Below are 23,826 nucleotides of genomic sequence, written 5' to 3'. Positions count from 1 at the left end.
GGTATAAACATAACACTATTGGCTGTTTTCTTAAAGAGGGGAGGAGTGTCATCATCAGGCAGTCTTTATTGTTGTGCCCTTATATATAGTATTATGTAATATTTTTACATAAATTTGGGCTACTTGTTTTTTCACTATCCTAAGTTATTTTGTTAGATTATCTCCAGATTTGGCTTAAGTACTGATTTATCAAATGTATATGAAAAAATATAATATTGTAAAACATTCTATAGAAAATCCTCATTTCAAGAGTTTACACTAAGCTCATGATTTATACATAGTTGTTTGGCATGCTGTCCCGGGAGAGAGCCCTAAGCTCATGGGATCCTTGGGCTCAGGGCTCCCCCCTTTTGCAGGGCGAGGGGAGATTGAGCTTAGGTTGATCTCAAACTCCACCGCTGCTAAGGCTAAGGTGAACTTCCAGAGAGTAAGACATTTAGAAAAAGATTTAGGCTTATTTGATCTATAATATAGAGCATTTTTGGATGGTGGGAGGAAATCAAGGAACCCAGGGGAAACCCATGCGGACACAGGGAGAACATGCAAACTCCACACAGAAATACCAAATGATCCAGAGAGGACCCAACGCCATTGGCATTCTTGCTGTGAGGCAACAGTGCCGCTCATTCTGGATAAAGGTGGAAGAAGGGGAGGAGGAGGGTTTCTTCTAAACGAAGATAGTTGTAGAAAGGAAATGAGGATATGTATAGTGACTTGGGATCCTTTGATTGAAGGATCATGATTACCTAATGGGGGCCGGCTGGGTCAATCATGAGCATGTGCTCCTCTCGAAATTAGTTCATATTAAACTTCATTTAAATGAGAGATTTGTGAGGGGTGTACTTATATTTGCTGAGCGTTGTGTATTAATTTATTGTATAGTTCATTTCAACCATTTTCTTAGGGCAGTAATTCAATGCTGAAACCTTTTAAAATGGACGATTTTATAAGATTAAGTAACTAGTTACAAAATAAAAATTATCTTATGCTACAAAATGATCTTATGCTACATTTATTTAAAGTGCATAAAAACATATAAAATATAAATTCCAAAGAAAGTAAAATTACTGTTGTGCCAAAATCCTTTATAAATTATATTAATATTGTATTATAAATAATAAAATGCATTTTTTTTATTTTTGATAAATATAAAGTTTAAGAGCATTTCATAGAAACAGAAATCTTTTCAAACACTAACATTTTTTACTGTGACTTATGATTAGTTTTGATTAAAGACATCATTTCTGATTAAAAGTTTAAAACTCAAAAAAAAAATCTTACTAAATATTTACTGAATTTGTGAACAGTATTGTTGCTACTATAATATAATATAATATAATATAATATAATATAATATAATATAATATAATATAATATAATATAATATAATATAATATAATAATTGTTCTAGATTTAGCAGATAATTATTAATCCTTTTCTCTCTGTTAAATATAGTTTTTACTTCAAGTTTCTACTTCTGAAAAAGCAGCTTCTGCATGTCACAATGTGGTTGAGGCAGTTGAAGAGGAAATGCAGATGAAATACCCCAGAGTCCCTCTTACTTCAGTGTTTTTTTTACACATAACTGCTCCCACACTCATGATGGCCTTGTGTTTAATGAGCTCCAATCTGCACCACGGCAAAACGCAAGCGTATCATAATGAAACAAGCCTCTGTTTTGGAAATGAAGAAAGACTCATGCTGAACTGATTACGTTCTGCTGTTTGTTGCCTTGTTTACTCGATGTGTGTCGGCTTACAGCTGCCAACTGTAGTAAAGTAAGCTTTGGAATGAATCTGAAACAGTGTTTATTAAGGTGGTAAAAGTGTGGGAGACGCTATTAGTGACGACTGCAGAGGTGATGTCATCATCGGGGGTCATCGCTGCAGGTGTGTGTGTGTGTTAAAAGTACAGACACAGCTGCACACACACACACATGCTGTAAATCACCACCCACTGGGTCCCAAGGGAAAAGCTGCCCGCACCCTGCCTTAAATGAGTAGTAATGAGCTCACCGCCCTGTGCTTAACATGTGAAACACACAGCGCATGATTTAAACCTTTCAAAACGAAACCATTTGTGAGTTATGCTCAAGTTTTTAGCTAATTCTGTTTCCACCACAGGATTAAAAACATTGAAATTAGTATTTTTTTTCTCAGAACTGCAAGATGAAGATATAAAAATCTGAGAAATAAAGACAGAATTGCAAGATATAAACAGAATATATAAACTTCCCTCTCAAATCAGCGTTTACACCTATCCCAGCAGGCACACAATGTCATAAGATGTTTATATTAGGTAAGATTTAGGTTGTAACATCGGGTGACCAAAATTTAATGTCTAGGCAGGACAACAATATTTTAACTTCCGATAACAGCATTAAATGACGTTGGTATTTGGTTGATTTTAGGTTGTGTTGGAAAGTGACCAAAATCCAACATCGGGTCAACATCCTATTTAAACCAACCCTTATATTGATGTCAAATACTAACTATTAGTCAGGTATGGCAACCGAAATCCAACGTCTAATAGACATCATAGGAGTATTGTCCACACAACATCAAGCTGTAACACCATTACCTGTTTATATTTAGTTGATATTAGGCTGAACGCTGGACACTGACGTCGGAGGTTGGGTTCTGACGTCGACCTGATTTTCATTTCCAAACAAAATGCAAAATCCCCACAACACAAGGGTGCAAAATCAATCTGACATCATGTTGATGTCCTGTGCCTGCTGGGATAACTGAATAAATGTCTGACTTTAAATCTCACAATTCTGAGAATATCAAGATTTATCAAGATATTTTCTCAGAATATCAAGATATAATCTTAGAATTGCAAGTTTTTAACTCAATACAAACACAATTTTGGCCAGAAAATTGTGAGAATTAAACGGTTAGCATCCTGCAAATCTGAGTTTAAATCTCACAATTCTCATTTCATATTTTGCAACTCTGACTTTCTCTTCCTCTGAATTCAGAAACATCACCATTTTTCCTCAGAGGTGCGAAAAATATATATACAGTTAAATTATTCGCCCCCCTGTTAATTTTTTCCCCAATTTTTCCTTAACGGAGAAGATTTTTTTAACACATTTCTAAACATAATAGGTTTATTCATAATAATTATTCATTTCTAATAACTGATTTATTTTATCTTTGCCATGATGACAGTAAATAATATTTGACTAGATATTTTCAAGACACTTCTATACAGCTGAAAGTGACATTTAAAGGCTTGACTAGGTTAATTAGGTTGACTAGGCAGGTTAGGCTAATTAGGCAAGTTATTGTATAACAATGGTTTGTTCTGTAGACTATTGAAAAAAAAAATAGCTTAAAGGGGCTAATAATATTGACCTTAAAATGTTTTTTAAAAATTAAAAACTGCTTTTATTCCAGCCAAAGTAAAACAAATAAGACTTTCTCCTGCAAAAAAAAAAAAAAAAAAAAAAAATATATATATATATATATATATATATATATATATATATATATATATATATATATATATATATATATATATATATATATATAATCAGACATGCTGTGAAAATTTCCTTGCTCTGTTAAACATAATTTGGGAAATATTTAAAAAAGAAAGAAGGATTCAAAGGGGGGCTAATAATTCTGACATCAACTGTATATGGAATCAGGCTTTGCTAGAAAAACATCCAGTTTATATTTTACAATTCTCAATTTATCTCAAAATGCTGAGATTTGAACCAAGTTACAATTATTGTTTCCAAGTTTACATTCTAATTTTAAAGTTGTTCTAAATCTCAACAAAGACATTTTCCCTTTAAATAGCAGCTATACACTTCAAAGTTATAACTCAAAATTGCTAGATACAAACTAAATTCTGAGAAGTATGAATTGTTATATATTCATTAATACAGTGGCGAAACTAGGCCTTCAGTGTCATCCTACATAAATAATACAGCTCTAAATACCATCATAATAATATTACAAAAATAGAAACCATACACATTACTCAAAAATAACAATCTAACAGGGCAATCTAACATGTATCTCATGTAATAAAAATAAATGCTATTACTATCGCAATAAACAAATCTAGAATTATCTAAAACAGAGACAAAAATTTGTCCAAAATATAGTTGTTCTTACCAAAATATATCAAACCAAACAAATTAATTTTTATACAGATAGCATTGGCATTAAACAAATAAGGTTATTACATGCACTTTAATGTTGATCGAATTATTAACAAAGCTGACTCTACAGCATATCATCTTCAGGTGTCTCCCCGCCTATCTGTCAGTGCACTGCAGGAGCAAAATACTAGTTAACACTGCTCTGCCAGCAAATTGAGCAAGCAACATTAAAATAATTTATATGAGATAAAGCAAAGTGTATTACTGTACGTGTTTTAACACATAGCCTACTTGACTCTCATCCTCACGTGAATCTCCCGCTGGTTTGCCTTTGCCAGTAGGACTGTGACCGAAGAACAAGAACAGTTAATAACCTTTACAGTTTGACTTGTGAATGCGATCGTCAAACTACTTATTAAAAATGAGTTGCAACATAATTCTTAAGTGAATAGTGTCATATTCAATCTACTTAGATTTGTTAAAATGTTTAAGTGAACTTAATCGATTTGTGTTGGCTCGACATGAAGGAATTGTGTGGAACCCTGCATTTTTACAGTGTACTTTAAGTTTAACGCAGCTTTCTATCTCAAGTTACAAAGCAAAGATTAAAAAAAATTGAAACTAATAATAAATCTACCATACTCAAGTATTTTTCATTTCATGATGAATCTTTCGCCGATGCCAAAAGATGTGTGGTTGTTTTCCACTGGCGGTCATTGACAACTTTTTTACACTTAAAGTTGGCTAATGTTTTATTCACAATGCACTGATAATCTACAATAATTATAATACTGTTCAATTGTTTTGAAAAAGAAAATGCTGAGAAAATGCTGATGTTGTCTTGCACCTGCTCGATGGCCCCAGTGTAGCCTACTCGAAATCTGATTGGTTGAAGTAGCAGGTTCATGGGTATTTATCAATGCTAGACGCTGCACTTGCTGATTCTGAAAGCCTCCAGGCAGATTTCTTTTAGGTGGAAAGCAAGGCGATTGATGAAATATGAATGGTTAAAAGCTTTAATTGACTGTAAACATACACTAATATGAGCAGCATAACCAACAGAAAATCTTCGAAATGGAGAGAACAAACTATAGCTGCAGCATTTAATAAAATCTATTTAAAATAAAGCAGTGATTCTGATGTCTGGTGTGTGTCAGTCCACAACCCGTGCAATCACTACAAAAATGTCACAATTACTGTTTAGTGGCAAAATGTTTTGATGTTTAAAAGTTTAATATTCCAAATAACAACTTTTCCTGATATCTCCAAATTTATGATTTAGTGTGAAAAATCAGGCATCGCCTTCTAGCTCCTCATTTGATAATTTACTGGAGAGACCCACAATTTGGAACGGGTTTATATGATCACTCTCTTAAAAAATGATGGCACCAACTAATACATCCCATTCCCAAAAAAAATCAGTGTGGGAGGACGATCTGGGAATTACAATTTCAGATGAAGACTGGGAATCAGTCTTATACAGAATAATGGGGGTATATCTACAGTATATCTATCTCCCCTTGCCTACTGATTGCCATTTTTGAAATTTTGCCCCTTTCATATAATCTTACAAAAATACAATCTGATTGCATAGCTTTTATTGTGCTCCTGGCCAAACGACTAATATTGCTTAGGTGGCTTTAGGTTATTATAGTTAGTTATTATAGTTAACAAAAATGAACAAAAAAACTAATACTAAAATGTTAAATAATTGTCGTTAACTGAAATCAAAATGAAAACGAGTTTTTAAAAAAAATAGAACTTACTGAAACTGTATTGTGTACAAACAAAACTAACTGAAACTAACTAAAATTATAGCAAAAACCTCCTTAGTTTTCGTGTTTGTAAATGGATTTAATACGTAATCTTACTGTGAGCCTTTTAGAAGTAAATCTAACTCGTGCTTCAGGTGTTTGACCCATGCGGCACCTCGAGTCTGTAATCCTGCTGCCATGGAGCCGTTTCAACGAGTGAAGATGACAGCAGCACGGTGACGGCATTACAGACACTTAAAGCTATTACTTTAACACGTTTGTGCCCAATAATGGGTTATATTTCTGTATCGTGACCGCGAACGAGTCTTTTTACCGGATCTTTTAAGTGAACCGGTTGAACAAGCTCACCAAAACGAACTAAATCATTTGAAACGATTCGCGTCTACAGTAAGCACTTATCCACAAACTACTTACTTTTTAACAAGCCTAATACCCACCTCTGACCCGAAATAATCCAGTATATACTCTCATTCAGTTATTAGAACAGTAACGTTACACTGAGATCAAATTTGAGAAGCGGTGAACCGATAATAATGTGCAGTGCGCATGCGTGATTCAGTAAACCGAACACAGACAGTACATGTCAGCCTGCTGTGTGACTGAACTAAACTTGAACAACAGCACCGTGGGTAAACCGAGGGCTTAAGTGAGAGGATCTGGTGAAAAACGTAAGTTTATTACATAACAGAAAATAGTAATGGAATTTAAATAAGTGAATCATGCTTCAGTTGGGTTGCAAAACACCTTCAAAACACAGGTTTCAAAAAATGTATGGCTGAGTTTTTATTGCACAATATTTATTCTGTTGATTTTGTATCTTCCACCTAACAAATATCCTTGTTAAGAAAAATCTAAAGCTAATACTGAAACTAGTAATAACTAAACTAAAACTAAGTAATTTCAAAATATACAAACTAATGTAAACTAATAATTGTACCTCTAAATACTAATTAAAACTAACTGAATTTGAAAACACAGTCTAAATGAAATAAAAACTAAAACTTATGAAAAATACAAAACTATTATAACCTTGTTAGGTGGACGGATCAGAAACCTCCTACCCCAACACAGACATCCGTGATGTCCTCTTCTTCGTAAAGTTGGAAAAAATTAGACTGTCTAGAGGTTCATCTAACCAGTTTAAGAAAATTTAGGACCCATTTAATATATCCAAGAACATGTTTTATTGTCTACTACAGAACTACAGACCAAGTCCTTGTTCCAGCAAATTGATTCTTTTTCTAAGTGCAAAGTAGAGTGTATTGTGTGATTGTACAGTTGTAGTTTTTGTTAAGCCACAATAATATTTACCTTTTTATTTGTTGGTATGTTTTTTATTTTATTTTATTTTTTCTCGTGTTTGCTTAAGTTGATACTATCTATACTTTTTGATATATATTTTGTTTTGTCTTTTTTTTACTGTAATTTGCCATTAAAGTCATAGATAATAAAAAATAATAAGAAGAATGTTTTGATATTTTCATGAAATATTCTCACAGAGCAGGAAAGAATTAATTGATATGACATTATTTATATTTGCATACTGTCTGTTTTTATATCACTTTAATTTCCTGAATATAAAAAAAAGATTACAGTGGGGAGCCTGATAAAAATCTGTGTTTTCTCAGTTGCTGTTGTTAAAAATGGCAGGCATGCTGTTATGTTGTGTCTCAGGCATGGAGCGGGACAGTCTGTGACCCTCAGCATCTCACTATGTTGTTTTTGGCGGTTAGAGTCAATTTGTTAATTTGTTAGTGACACTATAGAAATTTCTGTGAATGTTTATTGGGGGTTGTACTTTCTCAGGCTGGGCTATGAGGTTAACCAAGTGACAAAATAAATATGATATAAGCCAAACTGCTCATATCTGTTTCTGTTATCAGTCATTCAGGGTATTTTTCTGTAATAACATGTGGAGAAACTCAGAATATCAAAGAATGAGGCATTCCTTGATATATCAGTAAATCCTAAACATGGCTGAGTTTTAAATAGAAACAAGCTTTTTCACAGAACCAGCTTTTTTCTCTCCATCTTGGGCACTAAATAGGGCGAGTGATGTCATGATGAGATGGAATGCTTTTATCTTAAAGAGGACTGGATCTAGTGGAGCTGCAACACATGGGCTGCAGACACATGCGGGATTGACAAGAGCAGACAGAAAGAAGCTGGGGGGAAAAAAAGATGTTTTTTTTTAACCTTGCAACTATCTACCAAGTTTTTTATTTAGCCATTTTAAGCAAAGAATTTGTGCCATCTATTTTTAAAACTGCTACTAAAGAAAAGTCAAACTAGACAACAGAAATGTGTATTTGTTTATGCTTGTGGTGTTTTTATGTAGTAAAGATTCAGGTTCAAATCCCAGCTAATAGTTTTACATAAATTGTTACATTAAAAGACGTCATATTGCTTTATGAATGTATATTTTACTTAAAATATTGACAATTTTATACGAAGTCACTTTTTTACTGAAATTTTTATTCCTACTGGTTAGTCCACTTTATCAACACATCTAATAATGTTTAAGAATGTACTATAATCCCAATTTAAGTAAATGATTCAGTGACTCACTCATACAGACAACAGCAACTTGTTTTGTTCCAGGATGAATCTGTGTTTTTGAATGAATCAATTGAGCTAACAATTTAGCGACTCAGTAATAAAGACATCAGCCTCGTGCTTCATTCCTGGATGAATCTGTGTTTTTGAATGAATCCGTTGAGCTAATGATTCAACGACTCACTCATAAAGACATCAGCCACTTGCTTCATTCCTGGATGAATCTGTGTTTTTGAATGAATCAGTTGAGTTAATGATTCAATGACTCACTAAAAAAGACATCAGCCACTTGCTTCATTCCTTGATGAATCTGTGTTTTTGAATGAATCAATTGAGCTAATGATTCAATGACCCACTCATAAAGACGTTACCCACTTGGTTCATTCCTGGATATATCTGTGTTTTTGAATTAATCAATTGAGTTAATGATTAAACGACTCAACCATAAATACATCAGCCACTTGCTTTATTCTTGAATTAATCTGTGTTTTTAAATGAATCAATTGAGCTAATGATTCAATGACCCACTCATAAAGAAATCAGCCACTTGCTTCATTCCTAGATGAATCTGTGTTTTTAAATGAATCAATTGAGCTAATAATTCACCGACTCACCCATAAAGACATCAACCACATGCTTCATTTTTGGATGAATCTTTAGCCTCTTGCACACAGTAATACCGGTAAATTCTGACATAATTAATTAGAAATGAGCTCTAAACGGTCACACTTGTATTTGTAAACATAGAAGGGGTCAGGCTTTTGTTGATGGTTTCCCTTTTTATTTAAAGCTTTAGCATTCATGAGGCTTTCTCCCAGAGATATCCAAAGGCAGAAGCGCTAAGCGCAGCTAAATGTTTACACATTTTAATACTTTACAAATTCTGTGGATGGATAGGCATTGTGAACAACTTCGAGGAAAACATATGGAGGAACACTTTTGCATGTCGAGCTATACATAACGTGTGTGTGTGTGTGTGCTGGCGCTCACCGGAGCACTCCTTCACTTCACATGCACACGCGTCAAGCAACTGAAGCAGAGCTTGAAGATAAACAAAATGGTTTATCAGAAGCATTTTATCCATTTTTTTCCTCAGTTGGCATTAAGAAGGAACATAGAAACATTATCTGACTAACATCTAGCAACTAAATGTGTCTGGAAAAAATATTCAAAGGCTTTTATTTTCATAAACAGTGCGGATGTGAATGCGTCTGAATGTTCTGATTGGCTAGAACGTCAGTCCGTGAACGTGAATTAGCAATTTTCACACAGCGCAAAATTCCGGCTAATTACCGGTAATGAATAAGTGAATAGAATAAGTGATATTTCATTTTTACATGAATACATCTATTTATCTGAATGATGAAATACTATTTCACCCAGTTTGACATTTTTTTATTTTTATTTATTTAAATACTGACATTTAAATTGCATTTATTTTTTTTTATCAATTTATTGCATATATCTTTTATCAATACATATTAAAATTTAATTTAAAGCAGTCAACAAAATAGCATGCCTCGACTTTGACCCACATGCAAAATATGTAAACAAATTTAATTTTTTTTTAAATGCACTGAAACTAAACTTTGCTCAAATATAGTTTAAACTGACACAACTCATAATTTGAAGCTCCTGACTTGCTCAAGCTTCCTGTTTTTGACTTTTCTTTTTTAATACTTAAGTTGCCACATAATTGTATAACCAACATCCTGCAGGGTATAAAATGCTTGCAGCTCAGTGTTGGTGGCTTCCCACAGCTCTAAGACTGAACACCATTGACGACAAACACTTGTGAGAGTCTATAGACGTTCCCTCACCCCAAAAATACCACACTATCACTGTCGACAAGGCAGTACTGGCTTCCCTTCACTGATAGTGAGAGCACTAATGGTTATAGATGGACAGAGCACCATGATAACAGCGGCCTGAAGTCATACCCGACAGAGCCCCTGAGACTTACACGGCCCGAAGACCACTTTCTCAAACTGTTTCTTTGGAAATGCGCTCTTTTCATCACTTTGCTCTAATGAGTGTTCATGACTCTAGCGGTTTCCTGTGGTGAAAAACAAGACATTTTCTCAGCCTGCTCTGTGGAATCCACATTACAGGTCTTAAGTGCCTCTGATTACAAATCTTTACTAGTAGACTGAGATGTGAAAGCTGGACCAAATAGATTTTGCAGGTCACACTTTACAATGAGAGAATGTTAGTTAATGTTAGTAACTAACATGATAGTTACTAGTCTAGTTATACTGCTAAAGGCGCAGTATGTAGGTTTGACACCCAGTGGTTAAACAACATGACACCAACAAAGGCTGATTGAAATCCTGTCTTAAATAAAAGCAATGGCACCCAATAGAAGGAATGTTTTCCAAACGAATAGGAGTTTTTGTCCAAACCAACACCTGAAATTTATATTTCAGAAACGGCTTATATTTCTTGTAGCTTAACAACAGGATAAACTGACATTGTTTACATCAGGTACACCTCATGTGCTTTATTCAATGTTAAATGCCAATAATGTGAGTTGAATGCCATTTCACATGACATGCATGGCCATACTACTGAAAGCAGCAGCAGATAGTTCACCTCAGATCTTGAAAATAAAATAAACCATTTAAAATTGAACTTTAGAACTGTGACTCAGTGAAAGCCAACAAATATCAGTTATTCAGCATCTACATTTAATAATGTAAAAGAGATTTAATATGTATTATTAGATTGTAAACCTTTCGTTGGAGTGCAGTAAGTGCACTATTCTGTGATTCTAATGGGCTGTATTTATATTTGTGTCGTGTTGGGTCTGGTGCAAACAGCCCAATTGCTTATTACTGCAAAACTTATCATGTAGCATGTTGTTAGGACAGTGTAATACAATGTACAATGTAATAGGATTGTACGGATTACAACCCACAGTTCAGAACGCACATGACCTGCGAATTAATACCTTTTTTGAAGTTGTAGGTTAATACAACATTTATAACAATTGCAGAGAGATCGCCTCCCGCGTCATTCAAATCATGTGTATGAAAGCATTTTTTTCTTCCCTGTAAAATATATTGATGACGGAAAAAGTTGTGGTGGTGATTTCTTAGGTTAGTATTAGTGTCTTAGTGTTTTCTGTCACAGTTTGTTTAGCCTGTATTAATGCATTCAGTGTAAGCTGCACAATTAATCATTAAAAGACCTGATCTTAATTCAAACACGCAAATGATGAATGATAAATGATAATGATTTGGATATGTTTATTAATCCTTCAAAACGCTGAATTCAAATCTGCATTTGATAGAAAGATTCAGTTTTTAAACTTTTTCAGTTCGTTACAAACAATTAAATAACACAAAAGTACTGGAAGAACAGTTTATAGTTCAGATATAAACACTGATGTTTATGGTAAAGATTAAAATCACTAATGAAACGACGCTGGCGAATGTTGTAGCAATTACATTGTGTAACCAATAGGTGGTGACAAACAACAATCAAAATTATGTCACTGAATATGTTTTCAAAAATGATCCCCTTATAATGAAACATTACATTTTATGTGTGAATTTTTTGAAATATTAATTGAAAATAAATATGATCAAACATGTACAAGATGTTAGATTTCTATATTTAGCATTATCAGCAACAGTAGCAAAGATCATTTTTCATATTGAATATTTTCCTTTTTTTCAGCTGGTTCTTTCTTGATTTAATTTTTATTTTGATCAAAACACAGGTTTTAGGTTCTGTTTGTTAAAACCAGTGGTTTTTGCAGTACTATTTTTGAATAAATGGGAAGCAAATGACATTTTCCCTTTCTTGCTGATCTGAATAATGGTCCAATCTGTGACTCAAAACATGTAGTCAGAGTGTGATCCGAATCTTGGATCCGTTACACCACTACAATGTAACGTGCTCACCTAATGTTTACATTTGTAATGTTTGTTATTTGCTGATTATGAATTACCACCTCATGTCGAACTCTGAATCTGCTTCTCAATTTGGAGTCTGCTACCGTCCACCAGAGGTTGCATTTTCGGTCAGAACACCTACTGTGAGAGCCTTCATGACTGAATGAATCACACCAAGGGAACCCAGGGTACTAAAATATAATTGCCTAAATTGGCATTGGGCAGGTTAAATGACCAAAACAAAGACAGTGTTCCGGCACATAACGCACATTTTCAAAGCAAAATATCTAACTTCATTGTTTTTCAGATAAAACAAGAATGTTCACTTCGAGTGTTTTTTTTTATATATCTGCAAACATATTATGGTATTTTTAAGCTTTAGAAGAGCTTACATACAGCACCTTTAAGTGCACCGAGAAGGATGAATAATGCTGTAATAAATGTATTGCTCGTTGTTTGTTTGTTTGTTTTAATAAACGCATTAAATAATGGTAATTAATGGAGCCTTCTAGTAAAGTGCTGCATTTAATATGAATTGTAAAAATATGGATCAAAGGGATAGTTCACCCAAAAATAAAAATGTACTCCACCATTACTTGTCCTGAAGTGGTTCCAAACCTGTTTGAGTTTCTTAAATTTAAGAGAAGATATTTTGAAGAATATTATGTTTTGATATCCTTAGTAGGGAAAAATTGCTATGGATGTCAAACATTCTTCAAAATATCTTCTTTTCTGTTTAATGGGGAAAATAGAATCAAACAGATTTGTAGCAGAATTAAGGGTGAGTAAATGATGACAGAATTGTAATTTTTGGGTGAACTGTCCTTTTAAAATTACAAGACATCAAAGATTATGTGATAAAAGTCCTAATAAAGAAAGCCCAGCCCCTTATTCTATTTTCTGTTTTACAGTACATCAGGTACATCAACATACTGAAGTAAAGTCTCAGCAACTTCCACTTCCACTGGAGTTTAACTTGAATGTTTGAACTCGATTTTTTACGCTAAAATGACTGAAAAACTATATATTTTTTTACAGTGCATGAATATTTCTTTATTTCAGGAGCATGCTGTTGTAAAAAAGCGCTCTGTTGCTGAACTAGCTGGAAAATTCAGTTGTCCAATAGCCCACATGACAGACGCTGAAGTGGTGAGGTTTCATATTATCTGCGTATGATCACATCCTCTCTGCTTTCACACTTTAGCTTTCTAAAATCTCCCGTTTTCTAAACTTTAGACAAAGACATTTTGCCATGACATGAGATCTTTCTGCTTTTGCTTAGTAATTTTCACATTTTCCTGCTCTCTTTTGTTCTGCAAAAGTCTATATACAGAAGACAGCAATATAGATCATTTCTTAAAGGGATAGCTCACTCAAAAATGTACATTTGCTCTTAATTTATGGATCTTCCTCAGGCCATCCATTTCTAGAGCAATAATGGAGATTAAATGTGAACTGTAACTGTCATCCTTGCTGATTTATAAAATACAAGTCAATGACTATTTTAAACCCTGAGTCTAGAGAAAGAAAATACTAAACATATTAATAAAAATAAGTGGGTTGTGGTGTCAGATTTCCCTTAGCATCTTTTCAGGGTGGCCGCAGGTCAAAACAAAAACAAAAGAAACCGTTAAAGAAAATGAATGATAATACCTCCAACAGTCTACAGAAAAATACAGGAAGCTTACCTCATCACTAAATATAAAAGTCAAACCACTTGTCAAAATAAATATGCAGGCCACCTAAACACACTCAAGTGTAAAAGTAGTTTCAAATATGCACACATTCACAGTCTCAGTGTTGACAAATAGACAAAGTTTGGTCGGCTGGAGTAGCAAAATCCAAAAGCTGCAACCGTCACAGCAGAAATGAGCTACGCTAACACTACCAGCATGATGAAGTTCCTTCTAATAGCCACGCCTTGTTCAACATCCAATAGAAAATAGGATCACATTACCAGGGAGCCTGACACACGTGAACAACTTAAACTGACACCAAAAATATTTGTCAAAAAACATTTTTGTAAAGTGAAAACAATAAAAAAAAATCACAATAAATGGAAAAACTCAAATGAAAGGAAACTAACAGCAGTTACTGAAAAACTATGAGTGAAATAAAATAATAATCATCACTTTTAGAATGAATAAGTAAACATTATGTTGTAAATCTAACAGAGAGTAAAATCTGACCTGCGCTGTTAATGAACAGTTTTTGTATTTTGGTGTTTATGGTGTTTATTTACGGTTGTGAATTGCATTATGGGACCTTCATCTCTGCTCTGTTGACTTTTGATGTTGAAATTTCAAATTTATGGTTTAACAAAGTGACTTTTATTGACATTTTAACAGTTTGAAATAATAATTAATAGAGAAATAAGTCTGCAAAATAACAGAAAATGTGTATATTTTTACAGTGTGGCTCTTTAAAGAAACACTTGTAGATGCGCTTTAACAGACAAACACATCAGTCAAGCACATTACTATATACAAAAAAATTGACACTTTCAAATTTGAGTTTGAAACAGACAAAATATACAATTACTTTAATTACTTTTTGTATGAAAATTCAAAGGGTTTTCCTAAAAATGATACCATACTTTTGCATTTACACCTCTGCATGTGTATTTGGGAAGCTTTTGAATTTGGGTAGACAAACACCAGGCTGAAAGCCCAAAATAGCACTTGACTTTAAGAGGTTAAAATATTTTTGGCTCATTTTAAGTGTTTATTAATGAATTATCTTCATTTTTTTTTAAATTTGACTCAAATTAAAGGTTTTTGGTGATTTTATGTAGTATTGAATCATGCAATTAAATTCCTCATTAAGTAAATAAATTACTGTTCAGAAACAGTTCAGACTTAGAAAAGTCATTTAAATACAACATTCATGATGATATTAGTAATTAAATACTTTTATAAAGAGCCAACACATCAGTCTGCGTAACTGAACATTATTTACAACATTATTACACTTAATTTATGGCAGATCTATTCCTTTAAGCCAAGAATGTAAAAGTGTACACACTTTTATGTCACTTGATGATACCTGCTGTGTTAAGATGCAAAGTAGGAAATTTAAAAGGAAAGGTGAACTTCCCCTTTGTACTATTTCGAGTCTCATTCTTTGGAACGTTTACAGAGTTTTTTCCTTATGAATGTGTGGCTCTTAATTGCTAAGATTTTACTAAAAAGACTGTCTGTGTAAACACTCATGTAGAGTTTGTCAAAGTGTCAATCTATCATGTAGGAAACAGACACCGAAGGCATGCATTCTCAAGCACAGATATTAATAAGATGAATGTTACGCAAGGCAGTTCTGCTATGCTGCATGACTTTGCAGGTGATGTGTGTGTGTGTTTTTTGTCATTTTACTGCTAGCTTCCTGCTTTCTTCTCTCCCTTTGTAAGTCCCTGTCACTCATTCTTCAGCATTTCCTCATTCCATAAATATATGCAAGTCTGTCAAAAAACTACTTGTTCACGGTATGATTCTTAAACATTTTATAATTCATCGTTGTTACTTTTTAGTCTTATGTAAAATATGATCATTTGTTTTACTTTTTAAATATGGTTTAGTATGAAACAGTTTACTTTCTTATGTCTTTAGATTTAAATGGTTAGTTCTGCCAAAAATGAAAAATTACTCACTCATTTTTAATCACCCTGAGTGTTAAGGCAAAATAAGATAATTTGAAGAAAGCTGAAAACCTGTAACTGCTGTCTTCCATAGCAGGAAAAACAAATAAGAGTCAATGGTTACAGGTTATCATCTTTCTTCAAAATATCTTCTTGTGTGTTTCAGAAACTGTTAAAAGTGTGAAACATTTCCAATTTTGGGTGGACTATTCCTTTAAGTATTAATTATTATTTGATTTAAATATGTTTCCCAGTGTTGGGTTGCAGCTGGAAGGGCATCCGCTGCGTAAAACATGTGCTGGATAAGTTGGCGGTTCATTCCACTGTGGTGAGCCCTGACTAAACTAAAAAGAAAATGAATGAATGTTTTAAATATTTAGTTTTCTATATAAGTGTGTTTATTGTATTTATTTATATAAGTTATATGAAATATGAGTTATAAGTTTCATAATAAGTATAATGAAATATAAGTTTCATTATGAAATATGTATAAAACAGTGTGTGAATTTCTTTACTTTTTTTTTTACACCATTAGTAATTGAGTGGTGTGCCCCTATGGTGTTAAGTATTCTGCTGGTACTCATCCATGTTTCAGCATGTGGATCTGAGCTGTTGTTTTGTTGCAGAATAAGCCTGTGAGGAGGAGACCCCCGCGCTCACTGCCACTGTCCACTAATAATGATGCAGCTCAAGCCCACGAAGAGGTGAAACCAATAGAAAGCATTTTTATAAATCAAAAGTTTATAATATTAGCTCAAATCTAAATCTTAAGCTGACTTTCAAAGCTTTACTCAGCTGTCCAGAAGATGGCAGCACAAATATGGGGTTTTCTTATTATTACGGATTTTTGTGTTTATGCATTTGTTCAGAAAGGAGCTGAAACAGTGTCGACCAGGAAGAACCGAAACTCTGCCCTCATTGAGAAGCTGCAGGTTTGTTGTTCACAGCTTTTCCTGGTTTGAACAGCAGTGTTTCCCTCTAGTGGACAGAGTGTTGTATTACTTTTGTATCTAAATAAATTTAGCTCAATATTTTATTTGCTTTACACTTTATTTAAATGTTAAGGTAATGTTTAGGTAACGTTTAATTAATAATAAATAAATATTTTTATATAATTAATTTAACAAAAATATGCATTTTATTAAAAAAAACATTTTCTAGTGTTTAATATATATTTTTATTTTTTAAATGTATTTAAAAAATAAATTTTGACATAAAATATTTTGTTTACATAAATTTTAAGTACTGTGCATTTTTATTTAACAACGTATTCATTAAAACTATAAATTCATTAAGATATGCAGTAATTTTGTCGTTTTAGGTACTGTTTTTGTGAAGTCATTTTTTGTTTTTCTCCCAGGCCAATCTTACTCTTTCTCCAACGGGACCGCCAGTCTTCCCAAAGAGCCCTGGGATAAAGTTAGTTGTTCCGTGCTTCTCCCCTGGGTCTCCAAGCAGCCCATCTAGTCCTCCAGTGGCCGGGACCCCCAAAGAAGAGGAAACAGCGGCCAGCTTCGAGAGTCCCGCCGACGGCTCTGTCCTAAAGAGCATCAACAAGGTCTGAACTTTCACTGCATTACACAAGTCTGTCAGTTACACTGCTGATCAGAAGGTTTTAGAATTGTGATCTTTTTTTAAATATTTATTTAAGAGATATTTACATTAACTGAAAAACTTTTGTGAATTATCAATAATAGACATTTTATTATGTTTTATAAGGTTTATTTGTGTGTATATGCAGTACAAGTCAGAATTATTAGCCCACCTTTTACATTTTTTTTTCTTTTTTAAATATTTCCCAAATGATGTTTATCAGAGCAAGAAAATTTTCACAGTATGTCTGATAATATTTTTTCTTCTTGAGAAAGTCTTATTTGTTTTATTTCAGCTAGAATAAAAGCAGTTTTTTAATAATAATAATTTTTTTAAAAACATTTTAAGGTCAATATTATTAGCCCCTATAAGCTATATTTTTTCTCAATATTCTACAGAACAAACTAATACATTTAGAAATGTGTTGAAAAAGTCTTCTTTCCGTTAAACAGAAATAGGGGAAAAAATAAACAGGGGGGCTAATAATTCTGCCTTCAACTGTATTTAAGTGGTTTTTTTTGTTGTTGTTGTTGATGTTTTTACAAGGCACTTTTATATGTAAATATATTTACATTTATTTTATGTTTAAATAGTTTTGTAAAGTTTATTAACCTTTTTATTGAATAAAAATGTTTATTATTATTATTTTTATAGTTCTGTTTTTTAAGGTATATGCACCTATTTACTGTTTTCTTTTCACATTTCATCTAAAAAAGAATTAGGCATGTTATTGGATAACAGTGATTTGTTTTTTAGACAATCAGAAAGATCTGTTTTTTTTAAGGGGGCTAATAATATTGTGCCTTTTTTCAATGAATTTTTTTTTTTTTCAGCCAAACTAAAAGAATTAAGAGTTTACCCAGGAGAAAAATATTTTTAGGAAATACTATAAAAAAGTCCTTGTGCTGTGTAATTTTGACTTAAACAGCATATATCAAAGTCAAAAGTCAAAATGGTTAGCCCTCCTGTGAATTTTTTTATTCTTTTTATATTCTAATTGTATTATATACTTGTGGACCTTCACATCGATGAATTTGCTCATATGTTTTTGGACTTTCAGCAGTGAAATTTAAACCACACTAAATTGAAATAAACTTAACTGAACTTCAACTCTATAAAACTGGACTGACACAGTTTTGAGTATTAAAATATGTGTTTTCAATGTGCTCAGGGTAGAGCTCGACTCTCCATCAAGCGGCGTCCACCATCTCGCAGACACAGAAAGTCCAGCGCAGATGAAGCCGGAGACGAGATGGATAAAACAGCCTTATCTGCCCTGGAAAACACCACTCCAAACGGACATGAAGGAGACGTGTTTGTGGAGCAGATGCCTGATGCAGAAACGCTAAAGTCCTCTAAAGAACAGACTGAAGAGGAAACTAAACCAGAGCCAGAGAAAGCAGAAACAGGGGACACAGAGGAGCCAAAAGCAAAGGCAAAGGACACAAAGGAGCTTATGACTGCAGAAGAGAAAGAAGAGAAGATTGAACCTGAAGAAAAAGAAGAGAAAAGTGAAGCTGAAGCACAGTCCATCGACAGTACAGAAGAAACACGTGAAGAGCCGATAACACAATCACCGACAGAGCCCGAGTCTAAGCCTGACTCAACACAGGAGAAAGAAGAGGAGCACAAAGAGGAAGAAGACGGAAACCATTAGAGAGAAGTAAGTCCAGTGCTGCTTCACAATCCGCCTGCTTATACTACGTCCTAAAATAATGCACTTATTTGTGAAGAAAAAGTACATACTATTGAGTGTGTAACAAGAGAACGCAAGATTTGCAACATACTACTTCCTTATTGACTGTAGTAGGTAGTAATAGTAATATCTTTCGATGGTAGTACATTTATATTTAAATTCCTGCCATAATGAAGAAGCAACAGCAGGTTAATCTGAAACATGTCTTTATACAAGTCCTTATTGATGTTCCAGATGACAGAAAACATTGTGTAGTCAAACATCTTTACCAAAGCCTCTTCACTTAATGGTCAGTCTTGCGTGTCCGCCATGTTTGTTGTTTGTTAACAGGTTATACCTGCGTTTGTAGTACTAATCCAATCACAAGCACTGTGGTCTATATTAGCCAATAGATTCCATACAGATCTGAAATTCCCAGGTAGCTTTGGAGTATTCGTTTTAACATACAAATCGTACAAGCATACATTTGAATGCAGTTTCTAGATAAAACTATGTAGAACACAGTCGTATCACCCTGCAGCCCAAGACCGGTTACTCACTGAAGCTAAGCAGGGCTGAGCCGGGTAGTACCTGGATACTGGAGAGACCACCTCATGAATGTGAAGCACTTTGGGTGTATGTCCAGTGTGTTGTTTCTCGTCTGCCATTTTCAGCGTGTGAGTCAAAGCGATGTCACTAAAGGAACACCCATGCTCTATTTTTAGATGCAACACAAGATCTGCATTCACCACATGATCGCTGTAATCGGATTTGTTGTTTGTAACTTAAGGTAGGCTTGCAAACATGTGTACTTTTTATTGCGTCTATCTTAAAGGGCCATGAAACCCCCTCGTTTCAGCAGGGTGTTTTCACACCTCTACTTTGGAAAAAGTCAGAAAAGTGGGCGTGTCCAGCTCTGTTTAGGGGGGAGTGTCGGAGGAACTGAAGTGGGATGGTGTGGGAGTGTCTATTTGTGCACGCGCGAGTTTCAGAGTCAAAATACACACCCACAGCGGACAATGTGACTGTTTACATGGACATCTGTAGTCGAATTATTTGCCAAATTATTAAAAGTTGGACTTTAACTGCAGTTTGGCTCTTTCATTCAGGGAATTCATTCATGCCTCTCGCGACAAACGAGATATTTGATTCAAGGAACTGCTGCAAGCGTGTATTTTTCATGCAATGTTTGATACCGCACGGCGAATGAGAGAGAAAAAAACTCCGCATTTCCCGGAAACTTAGATGCACACGGCAGGTAGCATCAGAAAGCCGCGTGTGTTATTCCGGTCACAAAATGCGGTGCTAACATTTCTGCACTCAGTGCAATAGTAACTTAATTCGATACGAACAAACTGAATAAACAAAGAGCACTGGTCGCTCACTTACCAAATCTGTAGAGACAGGACAATCACCAGCAACTAGAGCCGCGTCTTTATGGAGAGAATACTACAAGCGAATTCAGATTTCAGCGTTTGCAGATGAGAACAGCTCTCAGGTAAACAATAATCCTCAGACACGTAAGTTATTGTTGTCGAGCGTCGCGTACACTGTTAATCCACACGTGAGACTGAGCTCTCACAGAGAGAAAATGAAAACGAAACTTAACGGCAGCAAACTATAAAAGCAACACTTCACGCTTGTTTTGCCAACACAACGTGGCGTCTTTGTGGCGTAAACACGGTGACACTAATGAATATTAATGAAGTTCCACAATAGTGCGCGCTGATTGGTTTGAACCAAGCCTTACTCATGCATTAATGTATCACACTGTAAGACGTAATAAGACTCACTCAGGCACAGACGCCCAGTCTGCATGCTGGAATACACGCTATTATCTCATGACCGTGACGCAGCTTCAAAAATTCGTTTCAAACAGGAAGTACGAATTTGCTTGAAATAACGCAAAAACAACCAATTTACACTTTTTAGTGAAATATAGGTGTCCTAATAGTGTTTTTAGCAGTGTGGGACACATATACGACTGTCAACAGCTCAAAAAATGTGTTTTGGTGTTTCGTGACCCTTTAAACTTTAGCCGTTTGCATATTTCGCGGTTACAGAAGCTCCCTGTGATCTTAACCAGGTGCAGCTGGAGAGTGCCAACGCATTGCCTCACGTGCATGTCTCTTTATTGGAAATAAAATAACGAACTTGCCTGCAGGTCGCACACCAGAATCGCCGCTACACAGCGCCATGCAGTTTAGAATTCTAAACATAGGTTTCTATCAGGGTACACACAACGGCGCTTCAAGTTGGCGGCTGTCTGCGGCGCCCAGCCACGATTCTGGACACTTCATATTTCTGCTGCGCCACCGAGCGCCATCTGAATAGTTCCATTTTAAATAAGATCCGAATGTGCATGTCTGGTGTGCCGTGTCGCAGCACTGAGTGGCGCATCCGGTGCCTCAGTCAAAGTTAATTCAGTGTGCGGGGTTATTAGTCTCGGTGTACAAGCTCGGAACTTTAAACTAGCACAAAGTTGGCTGTAAAACTATACAAAGACACAAATTATTTTGTAGCCTCTGCTTAGTCTGTGTCCGAGTCGTACATGTACTGCTGAAAGTAAAAACCACTACAGTGAAACTGTAGAGCAAAACAGACGGCAAAATGGGAAAATGTAAGTTTGCGTAGTCCTGGTTGAAGAAAGACGAGTTTAAACAGTGGCTGACCTGTTTATTAAGTTTAAAGTTTTATACTGATTAGAACTTGAAGTGGGGATGAGGTCTTAAATATTCTGGGAAGATCTTTAAAAAAGTCTTAAAAATGTATTGAAATTACCTTTAGGATTCCTGCATATACCCTGTTGTACAGTCTTGTACTTGATATGCAGAGTGCTCAGGTTTAATTCCAGTAAATCACTGTTCCACAAAAGAGATGTAAAAAAAAAAGTATCTTTCGTTAGCTTTTAAAAACACTATTGGTTGAGTTTAGGGCAGCGGTGTCCAAACTCGGTCATGGAGGACAGTGTCCTGCATAGTTTAGCTCTTAAGTCCTTCAACACACCTGCCTGGAAGTTTTAGTATACCTAGAAAGAGCTTGATTAGCTGTGTTTAATTGGAGTTGGAACTAAAATATGCAGGACACCGGCCCTCCAGGACTGGGTTTGGGCATTCCTGCTGTAGGGAATGGTTTGGATCAGTGGTTTACTAGGTGATCTGTACGACAGCCCTGTCTTCTCATGAACGTGTAGAAGAGTGAAATATCTAAAATGTCCAACAAAATATCCTCTAACTTGTTTGAAAATGTAACATATTTTAGATCCATAAAACTGTATACAGCACCCTCTAGTGGATTTGTCATGTGAAATGTGCATCGAAAAGTTTGTGTTTTTTGTTTTGCAAACATGTAGGCAGAGGAATGTATTTCTAATGAGCCTGAGCTGTGTATTTAGCATCTTAATTCAGTGATTCATGCATTTCATTCAAAATGGCTGATTCATTCAAGAAACTAAAGGGGATTCCCTATGAATGGATCAATGAATCATTGGCTCAGGTGATTTGTTCAATATACAGATTCATTTAGGAAATGAAGTGCTAAGCTCCGGATTTGTTTGGAAACATTTTTTGCTGTAAAAACATTCACTATTTGTCTAAAATGCTCAATCTTAACTTCTGATGACAAACACACATACAAAGATATTTTTGCTTTCAAACTCTATGGACCCTGTACTCTGTTAAAGCTTAGAATCTGTAGAAAAATCGTAAATGCGATGAGAAAAAAAAACAGGCATGTCACATCACAAGCTGTTTTTCATTCATTTCGATTTTAGCATTGGTTTATCCAATCACTTGATCTGTTGAGTCACATGATCTTATTTAAGATTTGATGTGCATCTTGTGCAATCTCCCAATTATGCACTGCTGTATTATCAGTGCTTAAAGTAGCAGTGAGTTAGTATTTGATTTTATCTCATCGTTTGTATTTTGCAGGAGTTTGAAATGTCTAAAGAGAAAGAAAGGTCAAATCATCTTCCTGGCTCTGAAGAACTCCTCTACACTCAACCAAAGCAAAGACGTCAGGAGAAAATTATAATATATGTGAAGAACTTGCTAACAGACTTCAAGTGTGCATCAAACATTTGTGTAAGTTACATGTGCAAGTAAAACCTGCAGGTGCATATGATAGTACTCTCCCTTCTGTACAGCTCCATGAAGATACTGGTAAGATCTCTGCTCTGAGCCGCTTGGGTGCATTTACACATTTGTTTGGTTTGAGATATACTTTTGTATATAGTTATTAGTCTCCATTAAAGAACATATTTTTTATTCCGTTTGTGTTTTTGTTCTGTCATGGCTGTATTCCTATCTAAAATGTGATTAGATAAACTTTGATACAAGCAGCAAATAAAATATGGTTTTAAAAAATGTGTTCTGTCCAAGATTTGATAAATATTCCACTATTTTCCCCTCATGAGTGCTTCATCATCTGCTCTATAGACAGATGTTTTATTGTTGTTGTTTGGTGAAATATGCACTGACAGCTAGTTATATGATTATATACACTCACTAACCACTGTCCAAAGGGCCTGTGCAGGATAAATTTTATGAAGAGCAAGGGGAGGGGGGGGACGT

General features: G+C 34.7%; 1 protein-coding gene across 2 annotated transcripts in view; it reads left to right on the top strand.

Annotated features, from left to right (window-relative positions):
* dub (duboraya) overlaps window positions 1–23,619 on the top strand; it is a 33,643-nt gene extending 10,024 nt beyond the window's left edge. The window contains 6 exon segments of one of the 2 annotated variants that reach the window (NM_001045422.1): window positions 13,413–13,499; window positions 16,611–16,688; window positions 16,854–16,916; window positions 17,345–17,542; window positions 18,749–19,240; window positions 23,185–23,619. In NM_001045422.1, coding sequence (NP_001038887.1) covers window positions 13,413–13,499; window positions 16,611–16,688; window positions 16,854–16,916; window positions 17,345–17,542; window positions 18,749–19,234 — 912 coding nt within the window. In that variant the 3' untranslated portion in view covers window positions 19,235–19,240; window positions 23,185–23,619. 2 annotated transcript variants of the gene reach the window in all.
* The last annotated feature ends 207 nt before the right edge of the window (window positions 23,620–23,826 follow it).

Source organism: Danio rerio, chromosome 21, assembly GCF_049306965.1.
Source record: "Danio rerio strain Tuebingen ecotype United States chromosome 21, GRCz12tu, whole genome shotgun sequence".
NCBI classification, from domain to species: Eukaryota; Metazoa; Chordata; class Actinopteri; order Cypriniformes; family Danionidae; genus Danio; species Danio rerio.
This window is presented reverse-complemented; position numbering and strand designations above follow the sequence as displayed.